Source organism: Sciurus carolinensis, chromosome 13 (assembly GCF_902686445.1).
Source record: "Sciurus carolinensis chromosome 13, mSciCar1.2, whole genome shotgun sequence".
NCBI lineage: Eukaryota > Metazoa > Chordata > Mammalia > Rodentia > Sciuridae > Sciurus > Sciurus carolinensis.
The window spans coordinates 86,818,121-86,835,532 of NC_062225.1; the positions used below are offsets into that span (position 1 = coordinate 86,818,121).

A 17,412-nucleotide genomic window follows, 5' to 3' on the forward strand; every position below is an offset into this window, starting at 1 on the left:
GACCATTCAGAAGCCATTCCTCTTTGTAACCAGAGCTCTTATGAAAATAAGAGAAGACCCACCAGGGGGAACTGGGATAACCCAGGCAGGCAGCTTTGTGTGGCTCTGGGTACCAAAGCAGTGGTAGTGGAAGTGGATTCCAAACCATTTGAGCTGTTTTTCAGTTAGCACACAAGACAAGGCAGAACTCAGCCTAGCCAAGAACCTTACAAGGCATAAAGGGTGTGTTTCTCTGAAAAGAATGCACAAGTGCTCATTTTTAAAATTTTTTAAACAGATTGAAAAGCCCCTCCTGTGCAACAGTTCAGCTAAGGCTTTTAGGGCTTCTGATAAAGAACTCCATGTACAATGTTTCTTTTCTATCTTCATGGAAGGCATTCTGAACTTTTTTGTGTATGTGGTGCTGGGGATTGAACCCAGGGCCTTGTTCATGTGAAGCAAGTACTCTACCAACTCAGCTACATCCCCGGCCCTTTTCAACTGTTTTTGAGACTGACTCTTAAGATCTCTGATTGACCAATTTTGTGTTTTGAGTAAACTCTTGATTTATGAAATTTTGTGAATGATAAGCACCAGATATACTTAGCAAATCAATGTTTAGTCAGATGCAGTTAAAATAATTTTGAGGAACTTTTTTGAAAGTCTTGCTTTGTAGCTCTAAACCCTTCATTAGATTTCTTTTACCTGCTGAATAAAGTTCACACTCCTTTAGCTTGTTTATAAAGCCTCTTACGATGACGTGGCCCCTGCCTACTTCCACTTTCTGTATCATTTGGTAGTACCTCAGGGTGCAGAGGCACTGAGTTACCTTATAGTTCTTTTATACTGTGGTATTATTTCATGATTACTGGTCTCGGATAGGCTGTTTAATAGTCTGCCTGGAAAATTTCAGCTCATACATAGAGACTTGGTCCAGAGCTTGCTACCTTGTAAAAGCTCCCCAGGTTGGTCCCACTGTCCTTTCCACAGGTCCCCCTTTTGGAGTATTTTCCTTTTCTTTCTGACACTACGAAATGTGTGAGACTTGACTTGTGTCTTCTCTGCCCGAGTCCTGGAACCAGTCATTTCTTTATACTCTGATCCTCTTATTAGAGAAGAGAGTGATAAGGCAGCGTTTAGGGGCCCAGATGTGCTCATAGCTCCCAGAGCATCATCACTTCTAGTAGGTAGGCATTGTGCACATTTGATGTGCTAAGTCACATTCCCACGTGTGTTTACATTTAATTTTGCACTTCTCTTTTGCATAATATATTCAATGTGATTTCATGTAGACATGATTCAAGTTCACTTTCACAGGATTCTAGTCTTTCTTCCATTCTTTTTTTTTTTTTAATTTCTTAGACATTAAAAAGCCTTGGGGCATGGTGATTCGTACTTGTAATCCCAGTAGCTTGGGAGGCTGAGGCAGGAGGATGGCGAGTTCAAAGCCAGCCTTAGCAACTTAGTGAGGCCCTAAGAAACTCAGTGAGACCCTGTCTCTAAGTAAATACAAAAAAGGACTGGGGATGCGCCTCAGTGGTTAAATGCCCCTGAGTTCAACCCTCTGTACAAACAAAACAAAACAAAACAAAACCCAAAACCTGGTTTTCATTATCTGTGGTATATTTATTTACTTATTCAACCCTAGTATATACCTAAAATTACTTCATAACTGTCAATCCCTACTGTTGTAGCAAACAGATTTGCTAACATTGTTTAGTATTTCTTTTGTTTTTAGCCTTACAATATCCTATTAAAATGTTTTATTTGGAGCTGCTCTTCCTATCCCCATACGGTGTGGTTTTGTTATTCATTTATAAAGCAGGTTCAGTTTTTTACTTTTTTATATGTGAATTTTCCTCTGTTTTAAGAAATAAAGCTGTACAAGATGTATGCTCTGAGCAAGGTCTCTTGCTCTTTGTCCTTATTACCTTGTTCCCATTACTTCTTTTTAACTCCTTCTTTCTACCCTTTTCCCATATACTCCCCAGCAGGTATAAATCAATCTCTAGTTTCTGATTTATCCTTCCAGTATTTCTTTTAAGCAGAATCAGAGAATTGTCATAAATGTAAGTTCCACATCTGTATAATTTAAGGACTTTCCCCATGAGATAGTTCTTAAAAATATTTTCAAATGTTTGTTTTAAGAACCTTAAGACATTAGTCAAATATTCTGGGTAGAACATTAATTTTCCAAAAGGAGAGTATTTGCATAGTTTACTCAAAGTGTTTATTCTGCAGCAGGGTAGTTATTGAAACTGATATTCAACTTTCCCTTCTGACCTTCACCATGTGGAACTTTCCAATTAACTGATTTGGACTTTACTGCATTTTTTGAACATGCTTTATGTAAGGTCATTGTTCTTTTTAAAATGCTCTTTTTCTCTACAAGCTATCGTACTACCTCCATTCATTTAAAGCCTAAATTGTTCATCTATCAGTCTAACTTTATGTCATTTCTTTCTTATATATCTCCTTATATTCTCTCCTTCCCTTGAACCTTTTAGGCTAAATAGGCGTGTGTGTGTGTGTGTGAAGGGTTTAGCTCTTAAGTCTCACAAGATTCATATTTTAAATTCTAATTTATATGAAGGCATGCAAAATTAAGAGATTTTATTTATCCTAATAAGTCTCTATTAAATTTTTCCCCAAAGTATAAACTACAGGATAGTCCTTGGTAAAAATTAATTGTAGTGGCTCCCATAATCCAAACACTTTTATGCATTTTTTAATACATTTATTTCATGTATCCCAAAGCCATGTTGGCAATGAAGGCTCTGTTAGTGGCAATATGTAGTCACTGTATACCTAAGAGTAAACAAATAAGTTGCATTGATATTTCTGTTTTCACATTGGTCTCTTTTTCTGCTGTTTATAGACAGGCATGGTACATTGTGATACAGCAGTTGGAACACCTGATTATATATCACCTGAGGTTCTGAAGTCACAAGGGGGTGATGGTTACTATGGGCGAGAATGTGATTGGTGGTCTGTTGGTGTTTTCCTTTTTGAGATGCTAGTGGGTGAGTAAATATTTTAAGTTGTTCTTTTTCAAAATCTTTTCAGAACACTTTAGTTCAATTAAGAATTTGGCTGGGGAGATAGCTCAGTCGGTAGAGTGCTTGCCTTGCAAACACAAGGCCCTGGGTTTGATCCCCAGCACCCAAAAAAAAAAAAAGAATTTGGAAATAAAAGGAAATGACCTGTGTCCTACGGAAGATTGAAATTTCTGGAAATTTTGATTTAGTATTATCTAAATCTGGCACAGTGATTAAGTAGTATAAGTAGAACATGAAAGGAATTAAAAGTATGTTAGAAAATATTTTTTCAGTAGACCCTTTCAAGTTAAGAAAATGTTAAAACAAGAACAAGTTTACAGGACTGGGGTTGTAACTCAGTGGTAGAGGGCTTGCCTAGCACATGTGAGGCACTGGGTTTGATTATTAGCACCACATAAAAAAAATAAAGATATTGTGTTCATTTACAGCTAAAAACATTTAAAAACAAAACAAAAGAAGAAGTTTACAGCTTCAGTAGGCCTCACTTCTAAGATGTTTTTGGATAATTGTATTATCAATGTTTTAAATATAAGATTGTTATTGTTTATTCCAATAAATAACAGAGAACTATAAGTATTTTTTCCTGTGGTGCTGGTGACTGAACCCAGGGCCTTGTGCATGTAAGGCCAACATTCTACCACTGAGCCACAATCCTAGTGCTAAAAGTACTTGTTAGTTTATGTAGTTTTGTCCTATAATTGATTTTGTAAAATGTATTCCTTTTATTTACTCTCTGTATTTTTTGGTTTGTAGTTCAGTGGAATGAATCGTTAAGTATTGATCTTTGGTTATCAGAATAAGTATATTTTTATGATATTTCAGTTTTAGAAAACCCAAAAGCAAATTCAGTCATTTCTTTTACTTTGACCAAATTAAAATTTGCAAAGCTGAAGTATTTCAGAACTTTTTTTTATGTTTCATAGACTTCATTCCTAACATTTTCCATTCCTAAGCACTGGGGTCACAAAAATATCTTTTGGATGAGGAAGCAGTGACCGAATTACTTGTCTTGGGGATGAGGGGAGATGTAGCTAAATCTACTTTTCTAAGTTTAGTATGATAAGGGTAATAACATTATGTGGAGTTTTTTGGATAATCTCACTTGTTATATTTTAAACATAAGGCTAATGGAAATATATTTTAATTACAGAATTTATTTTCTAGATCATGACCCTAAAAGAAATTGAGAGTATAAAATCTATATTATGAGTATGATTACTGCTAAAAAATTAGAAGTGTTTGGTAAAGCCCAAATTTAAATGAGTACTATGGAACTTTTTTGTGGTATAAATTGCCTTCTCTTGGTGATCAGTGCCAGTGAATGTGGCATTGATCTTGTTATGCTTGGTTTCATATTATTGTATGACCTACTTTGTTTGGGCCCTTTGTTGTTGTAATGAGTCTCTTTATACATACCAAGTGGTATCAGTAGCTGTCTGTTCTCCCACCTGTGGTTTGTGATCTGATGATGGACTAAGATGCATCTCATAATCTTTTTTTTTTTTTAATTTTTTTTTATTTGTAGATGGACACATACCTTTATTTTATTTATTTATTTTTATGTGGTGCTGCAGATCGAACCCAGTGCCTCATAAGTGCTAGGCAAATGCTCTACCACTGAGCTACAACTCCAGCCCCAGCCCCATATTTTGTAATCTTTTGAAAGTTGAGTATGTTCTCTTATTGCTTTGCCTCTCCTTTAGAGATTTAGAAAACAAGTACCTCTGAAGAAGTAAGTTGGCTCATTTGAATACGCCATTTAAATTTCCTCTACTGTTTTCAAGTCTGAGAACTAAATTAGAATTTAATGACAATGATTTACAGTGTTCTGAGTCTATTGCAGTGCTTTCTCTTGTTGGTTGGCACTGAACTTTATTTAAAAGATTCTACTGCACTAGAAAAAGTGGCTCTAGAAAATTCTTGAATTCAGTGCTCTCCACCCCCAATCCACCTTTGAATTCAAACAATAATTTGAATACACCTTTTAAAGTTTTGCATTGGCTAATTTAGGGAAGTTGACCTGCACTGAAGTTACCTGGAGTATAGACATTTACTGGGCAGGGCCTTTACCTGCTGTGACTTTAGATGAGTAGTGACTAGAACTCTTCCTTTAGCTTTTTCTGTCTTTACACTTGCTTCAGTGGCTCTTTATCATAATTAGTAGTTGGCCACAATACTGCATTGGAAGATGATTTCTGCCCCTTTGTGACTCTAGCTATTTGTCATCTTAGATGGGTCACACACAGTCTGGGCCCTGCTCCCTCTTGTGTGAAAGAAGACATATTCTGACTCTCAGAACAGCACTGTCCAGTTTGTCTTGATGAAAATAATTTATATCTGCACCAGTCAGTGTGGTTGCCACTGACCACATCAAACACTTGAACTATAACTAGGGGACTGCATTTTTCATTCTATTCAATTTCAGTTTAACTTTAAATTGCCACATATCACTAATGGCTGCTGTGTTGTGTAACAGCTCTAGAGAGCCATCTCAAGATGCCAGTCCAGCTCAGGCATCAAATACTCTGATTGGTCTCATCCCACTTCAAGGCTGTCTTGAATTCAGTAAGTCATTTCCTTTCTTCAGTTAAAAGCAAATACTAGCCCCATGTGATGGCTCATGCCTGTAATCCCAGCGGCTCAGGAGGCTGAGGCAGGAGGCTCTCAAGTTCAAAGCCATCCTCAGCAACTTGTGAGACCCTAAGCAACTCTCTGAGACCCTAACTCTAAATAAAATACAAAATAGGGCTGGGGATGTGGCTTAGTGGTCGAGTGCCCCTGAGTTCAATCCCTGGTACCCACCCACCCCACAAAAAAAATTCTAAAGTTAGCATTGATTTTATTTTGTTTTTAGTAGTAGAAGGATCATCATGAATATGCTTAAAATCCTTTGACTACTTCTGTTTTAATTGGGACTCCTGTCTTTGTTTTCCATGTATGTGGCAAATTTAAAGTTAACATATTTAAAAATTAGATGAAAAGTGTTTAATTTGCATCCACCGTTATATTCAGCATCTTCTTTCTTGGAATTTTAGGGGATACTCCATTTTATGCAGATTCACTTGTAGGAACTTATAGCAAAATTATGGATCATAAAAATTCACTATGTTTCCCTGAAGATGCAGAAATTTCTAAACATGCGAAGAATCTCATCTGTGCCTTCTTGACAGATAGGTAATGTACACTGAAATTCTTCGTAAAGAAACCCTTTTACTTTTAAATTTGTAGAAATGAAAGCATGTCTAATTTAGTTACATATGAGATACAACTCTCTCATTAACCAAGTTGCATTTAATTCTCAGTTAACCTTTTCCTACTGTTGAACCTGGTGTTGGGTTACCTTTAGAATTTTGTGTGGGCAACCCAGTTGTAATTTAATCTTAATCCTCATTTCAAAAGCCATTAAAAAAAAAAAAAGAAGAAGAAGAAGAACCTAGTAAACTAACACATTTGGAAAGAAATAAAACTTTTGTTTTCCCATTTTAGCTTCTTAAGGTATTAGTTTTGGTTGTACAATTTTTGAGAGGACAGCAGTTTGTGTAGATAAACATTCAACAGTTTATAATGTTAAAAACAATTTGCATTTGATGTAAGAGTGCCTCCTTCCCAACCCTCTTATTCAATTTGAATACAAACATGTCTGTTCTGGAAATTTTATATTTTTAAAAACTCAATAGATGAACAAATGTGAAAACCTGCCTCTAAAAGAAAAGCTAACCCAGCATCAGTAAATGAAGTGACTTGAGATACTGAAGCAGGAAGACTGCAAGTTCAAGGCCATCCTCAGCAACTTAGTGAGGCCCTACCAACTTAGTGAGATCCTTTCTAAAAATTAAAGATATAAAGTGTTGGAATGTGGCTCAGTGGTTAAATGCCCTTGGGTTAAGTTCCCAGTACCAAAAAAAGGAAAAACTAGGAAGCTATTTGATTTTTCTTACTTCATTTCTGTATTCATTTCTCTTCTGGTGTCCTCTTTTATACTTGTGATAGAGGTCATCCTAGCAAATGTGCTAGCTCTTCAGTCCAAACTTATTCATCAGCTTTGTGATCATGGGGAAATTGTGTTCTTTCCTTGGGAAATAATTTTGCTCATCAATAAAAGGATGGGCTCAGGTTAGGTAACTAATGTTATCTAGCTTTTTTAGCTCTGCACAACCTTATTATTTGCACACCTTATTGTCTGTGAACTCTAGTTGCTGTTACTACTACTGTAGTGATGATGCTTATATATTCATCATTATATACTTTTTGTGGGATAAAATCTTGAAGGTGGAATCCTGGGATGTACATTTTAAAATTGAATGATTTTACAAAATTAACCCCCCAGTGAAGTTTTATTGGCACATATTTTTCTTTTAACAATAAATAACTTTTTTTCTCATCAAATTTAATGTTGTTGTTATTATTATTATTGTAGTATAACAGTACTGGGAATTGAACCCAGGGCCTCATGTATGCTAGATAAGCATTCTACCGCTGGTTTCCATCCCAAGCCCCTTTTGAATCTTAGGACAGAATCTCAATAAGTTGCCCAGGATGGCCTCAAACTTGAGATCCTCCTGCTTCAACCTCTTGAGTAGTTTGGATTACAGGCATGCATTATCACACCTAGCTAGTATAAAATTTTTGTTATTTTTTTCCATCAAACACAAAGTTATTTTATCTTTCTTAGGAAAATAATTTTTGTGAGTCAGTCATAAATATGATAAAACTTTAAAACTTGTTAATTAGATAAATAATGATTAATCAATGCTGCTAAACTCAACTAAAACTGTATAATGTTAGATTTGGGGACTAAATAGGGTGGGTGGGGATTGCATTATAAAGTGGGGCACAGCATATATTAATAATGGATTAGGATTTGTAGATTTGCTTTTTATTGGGAAAGGGTGCAGTCTAAGGATGATTATAGGTAAATATTTTGAACTGTTTGAAAATAATACAATGTCATAAATGTGGCTAGGACCATGTCCTTTGAAATGCACAGGTTTTCCTGTTCATGTTAAACTTAACTCCAGGAACACACCTAAAGCAAGTGTTTTTTTATTTCCATACAGTCTTTTTTCTTTTTTCCTTTTTCCCTTGCTGTGCTGGGGCTCAAATGCAGGGTCTAGTGCTTGCTGGGAAAGCCCTCTATTACTGGGCTACATTTCCAGCCTATACAGTCTTCATTGAAAAATCAGAAGGTCAAAGAATGAAATCCTTAATCATATTTTTCTTACATTCAAAGTGATAATTTTAATATAAATGTAGGAAAAGAACTTTTCAGAGTAAATATGTATAGCTCCAAACTTAAAATGTGATTTTTTTTTTTTTTTAAAGAAATAATACTTCTCTTAGAAAGGTTGGGGGCTGGGAGATAGCTCAGTCGGTAGAGTGCTTGCCTTGCAAGCACAAGGCCCTGGGTTCGATCCCCAGCACCCAAAAAAAAAAAAAAAAAAAAAGAAAGGTTGGAATAACATGACTGTGCCCAGAGTTAGACCTGTGTCTGTGACATGCTGGCGTTGGTGGGTCATACGGTTTGAAACACACAGGTGAATCATTTTACTTGGCAGTCTCGCATACTTCATTGACACAAATAGCAGAGGGAAATATATTTTACTTCCTGTTGTTTGCTGTGTATCAAGTCTTTTTAATCCAACCAGAACCATCAATTGCTATAAAATTGAGATTATTTTAGAGAAACACTTAGACTAAAACTATTTTTAAAAAATCTTTATTTGTTATCCTTATTTTGGTTAAATTGTTGAGATAAGAATTAACTTTTTTTTTCATTTTATAATGCAATCTTTAACTGCATTGTTTAGGGAGGTACGACTTGGGAGAAATGGGGTAGAAGAAATCAAACAGCATCCTTTCTTTAAGAATGATCAGTGGAATTGGGATAACATAAGAGAGAGTAAGTCAATAAATCTAATATTTCCATTCCATTTAAAATCTCATAAATTAATTTCTCTTTTGTTAACTTTATGCTAACTCATTTTTATATTGAGATTGCATTTCAAATTTTTCCTGTGGCAGCATTTATAAATAAATTAATATTTCCTCAATATCTTAGCAAACCAATATGAACTTACTAGCAATGTTTGTCAATTCTTTTATAATAAGCATTATATATTCCTTAATTTGCCAAGGAAAATTTTGTGGCTCCAAGTATTGTTCAGAATGGGAGGAATATAATCCTTTAGTTGTTTGTATTTGAACTAATAAATCAGCAAATAATTATTTATGGAGATCATACTCTGGTAAAGCATAGAGTAGTAATTTACTTTTACTTTATTTATATATGGCATGGATTCATTTTAAGGGTAAGTGATATTACTATTAAAAGAATGTAGAAAAATGATGACCTTAAAGAATATATGTGCAGGTTATTGCTTTCTACTTATAATTTTTGGCACCTAGAATATCATCATATACCTTTCCTTATGATTAATCTATGAATGCTGGTCTATAATAACAAACTACTCATAAAATCTTAATTTTGTGAAGTGATAGAATGAAAGATGTGTTGCTAAGATTTTGTGTAAAACATTGTATAATCATATTGATAATGTCATCAACATAGAGGTGACTTGTGTCTTACATTTTGATTATCAATGAAATAATTCTTTTTTTTTAATAGCGGCAGCTCCTGTAGTACCTGAACTCAGCAGTGACATAGACAGCAGCAATTTTGATGACATCGAAGATGATAAAGGAGATGTAGAAACCTTTCCAATTCCTAAAGCTTTTGTGGGAAATCAGCTGCCTTTCATAGGGTTTACCTACTATCGGGAAAATCTGTATGTGAATTATTTGTTAAGTTTTATTTTTCCTAGTCTAGTGACATCTTATTTTGAAAATGATAGGAGATTTTTTTTTTTTTTTTTGCAATGCTGCGGATTGAACCCAGGGCCTTGTGCATGCAAGACAAACATTCTACCAACTGAGCTATATCCCCAGCCCCTTAAATATTAATTTGTTTTAAACTTTGAGTTTTTCCAAAACTCTCAATTATTTTTAATTTTATTTTACTATATGATTTTTTAAATATTATACTCATTTACATATTATTGCAAGGCACTGTTGTTTATGAAGTAAGAACAAATAGCAGTTTTCTAAAGGAGCTTATCATTTCCTGAAGGATACAAGAGAATTATATAGTCAAAATGGAGGGTAGAATTAATTGCTTTAAGAAAAAGATGCCAAAAGAATCTGAGATGGGCCAGTTGTGGTGGTGCACTCCTGTAATCCTGTTGATTTGGGCAGTTGAGGCAGAAGGATTGAAAGTTCAAAGCCAGCCTCAGCAACTTAGAGAGGCCCTAAGCAACTCAGTGAGACCCTGTCTGAAAAAAAAAGGACTGGGAATGTGGCTCATGGTTAGGCACCACTGGGTCAACCCCAGGTACAGAGAGAGAGAGAGAATATGAATAAATCTAAAGAAAAAGTCGTATTTCTTTTGAGTGGGTACTGGGGGAAGGTCAGGTGAGAACTCAGGGAAAAGGTGGCGTGTTAGCTGTGTTTGAAGGTAGAAAAGGGTTTTGAGTGGCCAAGATACAGGGAGCTTAGGAGAGGATTGTGCTGAAGCAAGTAGTTGTAGAGAGACTGAGAATGTAAGCATGCCTTGAGAGCAGAAGAGTGCCGCCTCGTGGGCCTCATACAGGGCATGGGAGCTACTGTGACTGGAGGACTTACTGAGGCTGAGGTTTTCTTGCCTATAATCTCTGCACAGATCCTGGCAAAAGAGGTCATTGAGTAAATAATCATTGACTGCAGTGAGTATTGGGTGTAAGATTAGAAAATAGATTAGAGTTGGCACTCAGGGACGAGCAGTGGGGCAAATGATTGTTGTGTGCTCTGCAAAGAGACTTTTTACTGACAGCCATTTCTTTCTAGAAGATGGAATAGAAGAAGATCTAATAGTTAAAGAAATTAAAATGAGATGAATAAGAGGAAAATGAGTTCAGTGTAATGACTCTGGTCCCAATAAAATTAAAGACTAGGTGATAAGGAGGAGAGACAGGAAAAGTGTGCATTTTAAATTACTGAAAATGGTTTAAGTTTCTAGAGGCTAAAATACTGCTTTCTCTAAAATAATATATTGAAGGGGAAAAAAAGAAATCTTTGTGGTTGATATTTAATTATGAGAATAACATGGTTGAATAAGACAAAATGGATTAAAATGAAATACAAAAGATTTTATTTTTTCCTCCCTTCTAGGTTATTAAGTGACTCTCCATCTTGTAGAGAAAATGATTTGGTACAATCAAGGAAAAATGAAGTACGTATACATTTTTTACTATTCTAGTTAAGTGACATGTTCAAATATATATATTTTTTCCTTTTCTTTTTTGGTACTGGGGTTGAACCAAGGGAGGTTTTACACAGGGCCTCACATAAGCTAGGCAAGTGCCCTACCACTATGCTGCATTCCCAGTTTGCCCTTTTATTTTGAGACAGGGTCTTGCTGAGTTGCTGAGCCTAGCCTTGAACTTGCATCCTTCTGCCTTGGCCTCTGGAGTGGCTGAGATTACAGATATGTGCCACCATGCCCAGACACACATGGCTTTTTAAAAGTTCATTTGATGCTACTTTTAAAATCCTGAGATGGTTTTCCTTGTATAATACAGTACATCATAACATTGCAGTGGTTAATACAAAGAGATAGACTAGGTTTGTAAACAGCTATAATACCAGTTAAATTTTGTGAGCTTAGTGCTATAAAAGTGTACAAATATTAAGCTGTCAGGTATAGAGGAAGTAGGAGAGAGATTCAGATTCTGAGTTTCTATTTAGGATTGTGTGTATATAAATGGTATTTTTCTATCAGACTGTATTTTGTGACTGCTGTAATTTGTAACTGCATACAAAACTAAATCATGCATGTACACCCACATACATGTAAATGCAAGACCATTTTCTTCAGACTTATGAAAATTAAAAATCAGGTTGGATAATTTGGGTATGATTTTTCTTAGAAATTTTATAAAGGATAACGCATTTTCTTTCTTTTTTTCTCTTTTAATAGGAAAGTCAAGAGGTATGTTATCAACTACATAGAAAAATGAGGGGAAAACGTCACTCTAGCAGTTGTTTTAATATAGTCACAGTCCAGCTCCCCTTTGGAGGACTTCTTCTACCCAAGAAGTTTTCAACTTTTTCCCTACCAAGTATCCCTTTTAATATTGGTACTCTGAATCCATTATTTAAAATATACATCATGGAATTATCTTATTACTAAGTTATGTAACTGGCAGAAAGAACATGTAAAATATAATAACTAGTATGCTCAAATAAATGCAGTAGCAGCCCCAAACAGTTAAACTTGATTAGTTCATTAGCCTGTTTATTCTTACTGTGGAATGATAGAGATTTTAAGATAAGTGATTAAGAAACCATGGAGAATATAATCACTAGGAAGAATAATGAAAAGAATATTGGCATTGGAATCTAATAGACCTGGATTAATTTTACACTACCACTTACTAACTATGCTGTCTTGACCTGGGTATTCACCTGTTTTGATTTTCATCTTATCTAGTAGATGAGCTTATATTCTCACTTTTTAAAACAGCTATATATTTTTAGTATATATAATCAGTTAAATATTCTGAATATTTATTTCAGATGTAGATCTTTTATCTCATAAGCACAAAAAAGTGACCATATTTTCAAATGAAAACCTATAGAAGCGTGTTGGAGGATTCCAGAAATTAATTTGAAATTTGATTTCATTGAAGAATTCTGCCAAAATGAGTTTCTCATTCATGTTTAGTTTACATAAGTTTTTTCAAACAGATGTGTAGTGTGACAGAAAACAGAATATGGGGGAGTTTTTCCTTTATCAGTAAAAGTCACATTAAACAGATACAATTACACCATAGTGAAGATTGCAGAGAGAAAAAAATTAAGCTTACCATCATTTTCTTTAAGCCTCTTATCTTTAAATATAACCAAAACAAAGTTTCTTATTTTTTGACAGATTCAGAAAAAACTATATACGTTAGAAGAACACCTTAACAGTGAGATACAAGCCAAAGAGGAGCTAGAACAGAAGTACAAGTATGTTTTATAGATAAATATTTATTTACTTATTCATTCATTTATTTGTTTATTGTACTAGCAAGAACCCAGTGGCACTCAATCACTGAGCCACATTCCCAGAGCTTTTTATATTTTTATTTAAAGACAGGGTCCCGTTAAGCTGCTTAGGGCCTTCCTAAGTTGCTGAGACTGGCATTGAATACCAGATCCTCTGCCTCAGCCCCCCCAGTCACTGGGATTGCAGGCATGTGTCACCATGCCCGGCTTATATTTAAAAATTTTAAGTTCAAACATTTTACTAAAGAAGAACAGCTATGAAGTATTTATGTAATTATTTTTAACTTTATAGATTGCTTTTATCATAAATTAGGAGAATTATTTTATTTATTATTTCTTTTTGAAATTCTTTAGATCTATTAATGTTCGTCTAGAGAAAACAGCAAAGGAACTAGAAGAAGAGGTAAAGTCACCCTATACTTTTATTAACTTTTTTCCCCCACCGTATGGAGAAATTAAACCCCGAGCCTCATGGATGCTAGGCAAGCACTAAGCCAAATTCCCAGGCTTTATTAATATTTGTTGGTAAAAATCCTCGGTGTCTGACTGACTTGCAGAGTTCTGTTAATACATGGTAATATGATTATATCTTGATAGATAGTAAAACCTTTGTAGCACTGGAGGACAAGACTGAAATTATAGGGTAGCTTCTGTTTAGGCTTCATTCTGTTGTTTTTGCAAACTTGATTTTTTGCAAGTTTGATATGTCAGTGTAGGTGTTTCAAGTAAAAAAAAATGCATTTGTATATGTGGTTAAAGGCATTGTTGGAAAACACAAAGGGACTATTGTTTAATTGCTATTCATAATACTTTAGACCCATAGTTAGTATAAAATAATAATGGTTAAATAGTAATGGAAAATTAAAGGAAGTTTGACTTCCAGTAGTAAAGAAAACATTTATGATCTTGATTGTTAAAGACAGTATGCTACTTTCCAAACAAGGAATATATTTTATAGTTTTAAAAAAACAGTGATAGTCCTTTTTTTTTTTTTTTTTTATTAAATTAGGTCTCTTACCTACTTGAAATAGCTGAAATATTTTGTTTTGATTTGCTGATTTGCTTTTTATGCATATTTCCTTTTGATAATAATGTTAAGTATTATTTCAGATTACCTTAAGGAAAAATGTGGAATCAGCGTTAAGACAGTTAGAAAGAGAAAAGGCACTTCTTCAGCACAAAAATGCAGAATATCAGCGGAAAGCTGATCATGAAGCGGACAAAAAACGAAATTTGGAAAATGATGGTTTGTGGTGTATAACATTAAATACTTATCAGGATAATATTAAGAGAGAGAGAATGTATGTGTGTGTGTGTGTGTGTTGTGTGTGTGTGAGAGAGAGAGAGAGAATGTTATTAATAGCTTACCATTAAAATGTTTTTTGTTATAGTTAACAGCTTGAAAGATCAACTTGAAGATTTGAAAAAAAGAAATCAGAACTCTCAAATATCCACCGAGAAAGTGAATCAACTTCAGCGACAAGTAGGTTGATCTAAGTTTGTAAAGTGATACTGAATTTTATTTATGACTGACTGTTAATATTAATTTTAATTGGCAGTGTTTCAAAAGGCCTGTGCCTCTAGTTTTAGAAGTAAATCCTTATAAAGTATTTTTAGGTTTTTATTTTTAAAAGTTTGTAATGAGGTAATAAATGTCTTTTTTATTTTATATACCTGTGTTTCTTTGTTTGCTTTTGAATGAAATAACAGCTGGATGAAACCAATGCTTTGCTACGAACAGAATCTGATACTGCAGCTCGATTAAGAAAAACCCAGGCAGAGAGTTCAAAACAAATTCAGCAGCTAGAGTCTAACAATAGAGATCTACAAGATAAAAACTGCCTGCTGGAAACTGCTAAGTTAAAACTTGAAAAAGACTTTATCAATCTTCAGTCAGCTCTAGAATCTGAAAGAAGGGACCGGACCCATGGATCGGAGATAATTAATGATTTACAAGGTATGAAGTATAGAGTGTACTTGAATTACTCTTTAATGATTCATATTTTGGAAATAACTTTAAATGATGGATAATGTGCTAGAATAGCATGTAGCACTCTGTTATATAAAGTTAGAACAGTACAACTACATTGATAAAAAGCTTTATGAATTTTGAATTTTATGAATTACATTATTTTATTTATGAACTTAATATACTTTCAAATATTTTAAGTACTAAATTCCTTAGGTAGTAAAGTCTACTTGTTGAATTAACTGTAAAGCATTATGCTAACAAGTATAAAACTCTTGCTCACAAAAACAACTTCAAAATATGAAGCAGCTTCCACATTTTTACTCTTAGTTGAATGCGTATAACTTTCTGGGTATGTTGTTTTTTAAACTATTGCAATTTTTAGGTAGAATATCTGGCCTGGAAGAAGACTTAAAGAATGGCAAAATCTTACTAGCAAAAACAGAGCTGGAAAAGAGACAATTGCAGGAAAAATGTACTGATTTGGAGAAGGTAAGATATGCTAAGCTCATCTCTTTGTGTAAGAAAATCACAGTAGAGTTTGAGACAGAAGGGGAAGTAAGGGAAACCACTAACTGGAATATTTCACGTGCTCACTGACTCTTCCATTTTGACATGGTTCTGTAGACAAGGTACATTTGAGGCTTACTGTAACACCATACAAGCAATCATTAGCATGCTTCCGCTTGTGAGAGGACACTCTGCGTGTAGAATGAAGATGATTCTTGAGGGATCCAGGAAAACTCAAATTTTGACTCATAATATATCTTAAATATATAAAGTCATGACATCACTTTTGACATTTGGAAGTTTTTCTTTAAAAATACTATAAGGCAGGGATGTACAGTTAGTTTTTTATTTTCATTTACTTGTTCATTCATTTAAATATTGAGTGCATCTTCTGTAGTAGAAAAATCAGGATGTAGTCCTTGACCTTAATATCATAGTCTGGTAGGTAATTTAAAAAGTAACAATAAAGCACAGATGATTCTAATGCAGGTGGTCTGCAGAATGATAGAGGTATGGCAGGGTATGTGTATTGAGGGAATAGACTGAGTCTTCAGTCTAACAGTCTCGGGTTGGCAAGGTAAAGAAAGGCTCACTGATTGGAGAAGACATTGTGAGGAGAGTTGGGTGAAAATTAATAAGGCGCTCTTTGTTTATTTAAGTATAGACTGTTCAGTATTTCTAGAGAACAGAGTAGGGATCAACAAATTTTAACCTTTTAAGGGGGAAAATGGTAAATATTTGGGTTTTGTAGGCTGAACAGTTGCTGTAGTTTCTAGAGTAAGGGATGTGCCAGTGAAACTTAAAAAGAAAAGTAGACATCAGGCCAAAATTGGTCTAAAGATGACAGTATGCTCTTCATGTAAGAGTATGAGGAATTCAGTGGCCAGAGTAAGGGTACAGAGCTAGGCATAAGCTAGACTAGGTTAAGATATTAAATGCTCTGTTAGGAAACTTAGAATATAAACTTTTAAGGACCAGCCACTGAAGGGCTTAAATTGGATGATCTTTCTAGAGGTACATGTAAGGTAGATCATTAGATCACTATCCTATGTAGAGAATAGATTTGAGGAGGACAAGACTAGAGGCCAGTAGGCTAGTCAGAAGCCTTTTCCAGTAATTCAGATAAGGGATAATGGAGATTTAATTAGGGCATAGTTTAAAGGATAGAAATGGAAGTGTCTCAGAAACATTTGAGGAAGGAATATTTCACAGCACTGAGTAATTGATTAAATGTGGTTTGAGAATAGTAGTTAAGGATGAATCCTAGGTTTGGGGGTTATGGCATGATATTTAGTGGTGCCATTAATCAGTAAAGAATAAAGGAAAATCACATGTAGAGGAGATAGTGATAAATCCATTTTAGTCCTCTTAAATTCTTTGGGATAGTCAAATTATAATGTCTGTAAGGCAGTAAACTCTGGTAAAAGCTAGGAATATTTGAGTCATTGGTATGTAAGTAGCTGAAACCACATGAGTGAAAGAGCCCATCTGGGAAAAGACTGGGTAGAGTCGTGATTATTCAAAGAAGAGTAGATTATTCTGTTGGTAGATTATGTAGTTTGAAAAATCACTTTTAATACTAAAGATTTTATTTGGAGAAAATGAAAACACACTTATATCATATTTGTGAAATGAACAATAAAACTCAAGAATTAGAAAATAATAAAGGTATATATAGAAAATGTACTGCTATTATCAAGATTCTCAACTTAAAACAAGACCTCTGTGGGGATTTATAGGTGAATGGTAGGTGATCTTAAGGGTTTTTTCTTTTTTCTCCTTTTAATATAGAAGAGGGAAACATTAGATATG

General features: G+C 34.4%; 1 protein-coding gene across 5 annotated transcripts in view; it reads left to right on the forward strand.

Annotated features, from left to right (window-relative positions):
* Positions 1-17,412, forward strand: part of Rock2 (Rho associated coiled-coil containing protein kinase 2) — a 136,633-nt gene that overhangs the window by 91,067 nt on the left and 28,154 nt on the right. For all 5 annotated transcript variants that reach the window (XR_007104588.1, XM_047521946.1, XM_047521947.1 and 2 more), the window contains exons 6-17: positions 2,858-3,002; positions 6,074-6,212; positions 8,846-8,937; positions 9,664-9,823; positions 11,241-11,301; positions 12,049-12,060; positions 13,003-13,082; positions 13,476-13,524; positions 14,232-14,367; positions 14,513-14,604; positions 14,832-15,078; positions 15,476-15,582. Coding sequence is in view for 4 of the 5 variants with exons in the window: in XM_047521946.1 (XP_047377902.1) it covers positions 2,858-3,002; positions 6,074-6,212; positions 8,846-8,937; positions 9,664-9,823; positions 11,241-11,301; positions 12,049-12,060; positions 13,003-13,082; positions 13,476-13,524; positions 14,232-14,367; positions 14,513-14,604; positions 14,832-15,078; positions 15,476-15,582 (1,320 nt within the window). In the remaining variant the exon portion in view is untranslated. The remainder of the gene's footprint in view (positions 1-2,857; positions 3,003-6,073; positions 6,213-8,845; positions 8,938-9,663; positions 9,824-11,240; positions 11,302-12,048; positions 12,061-13,002; positions 13,083-13,475; positions 13,525-14,231; positions 14,368-14,512; positions 14,605-14,831; positions 15,079-15,475; positions 15,583-17,412) is intronic.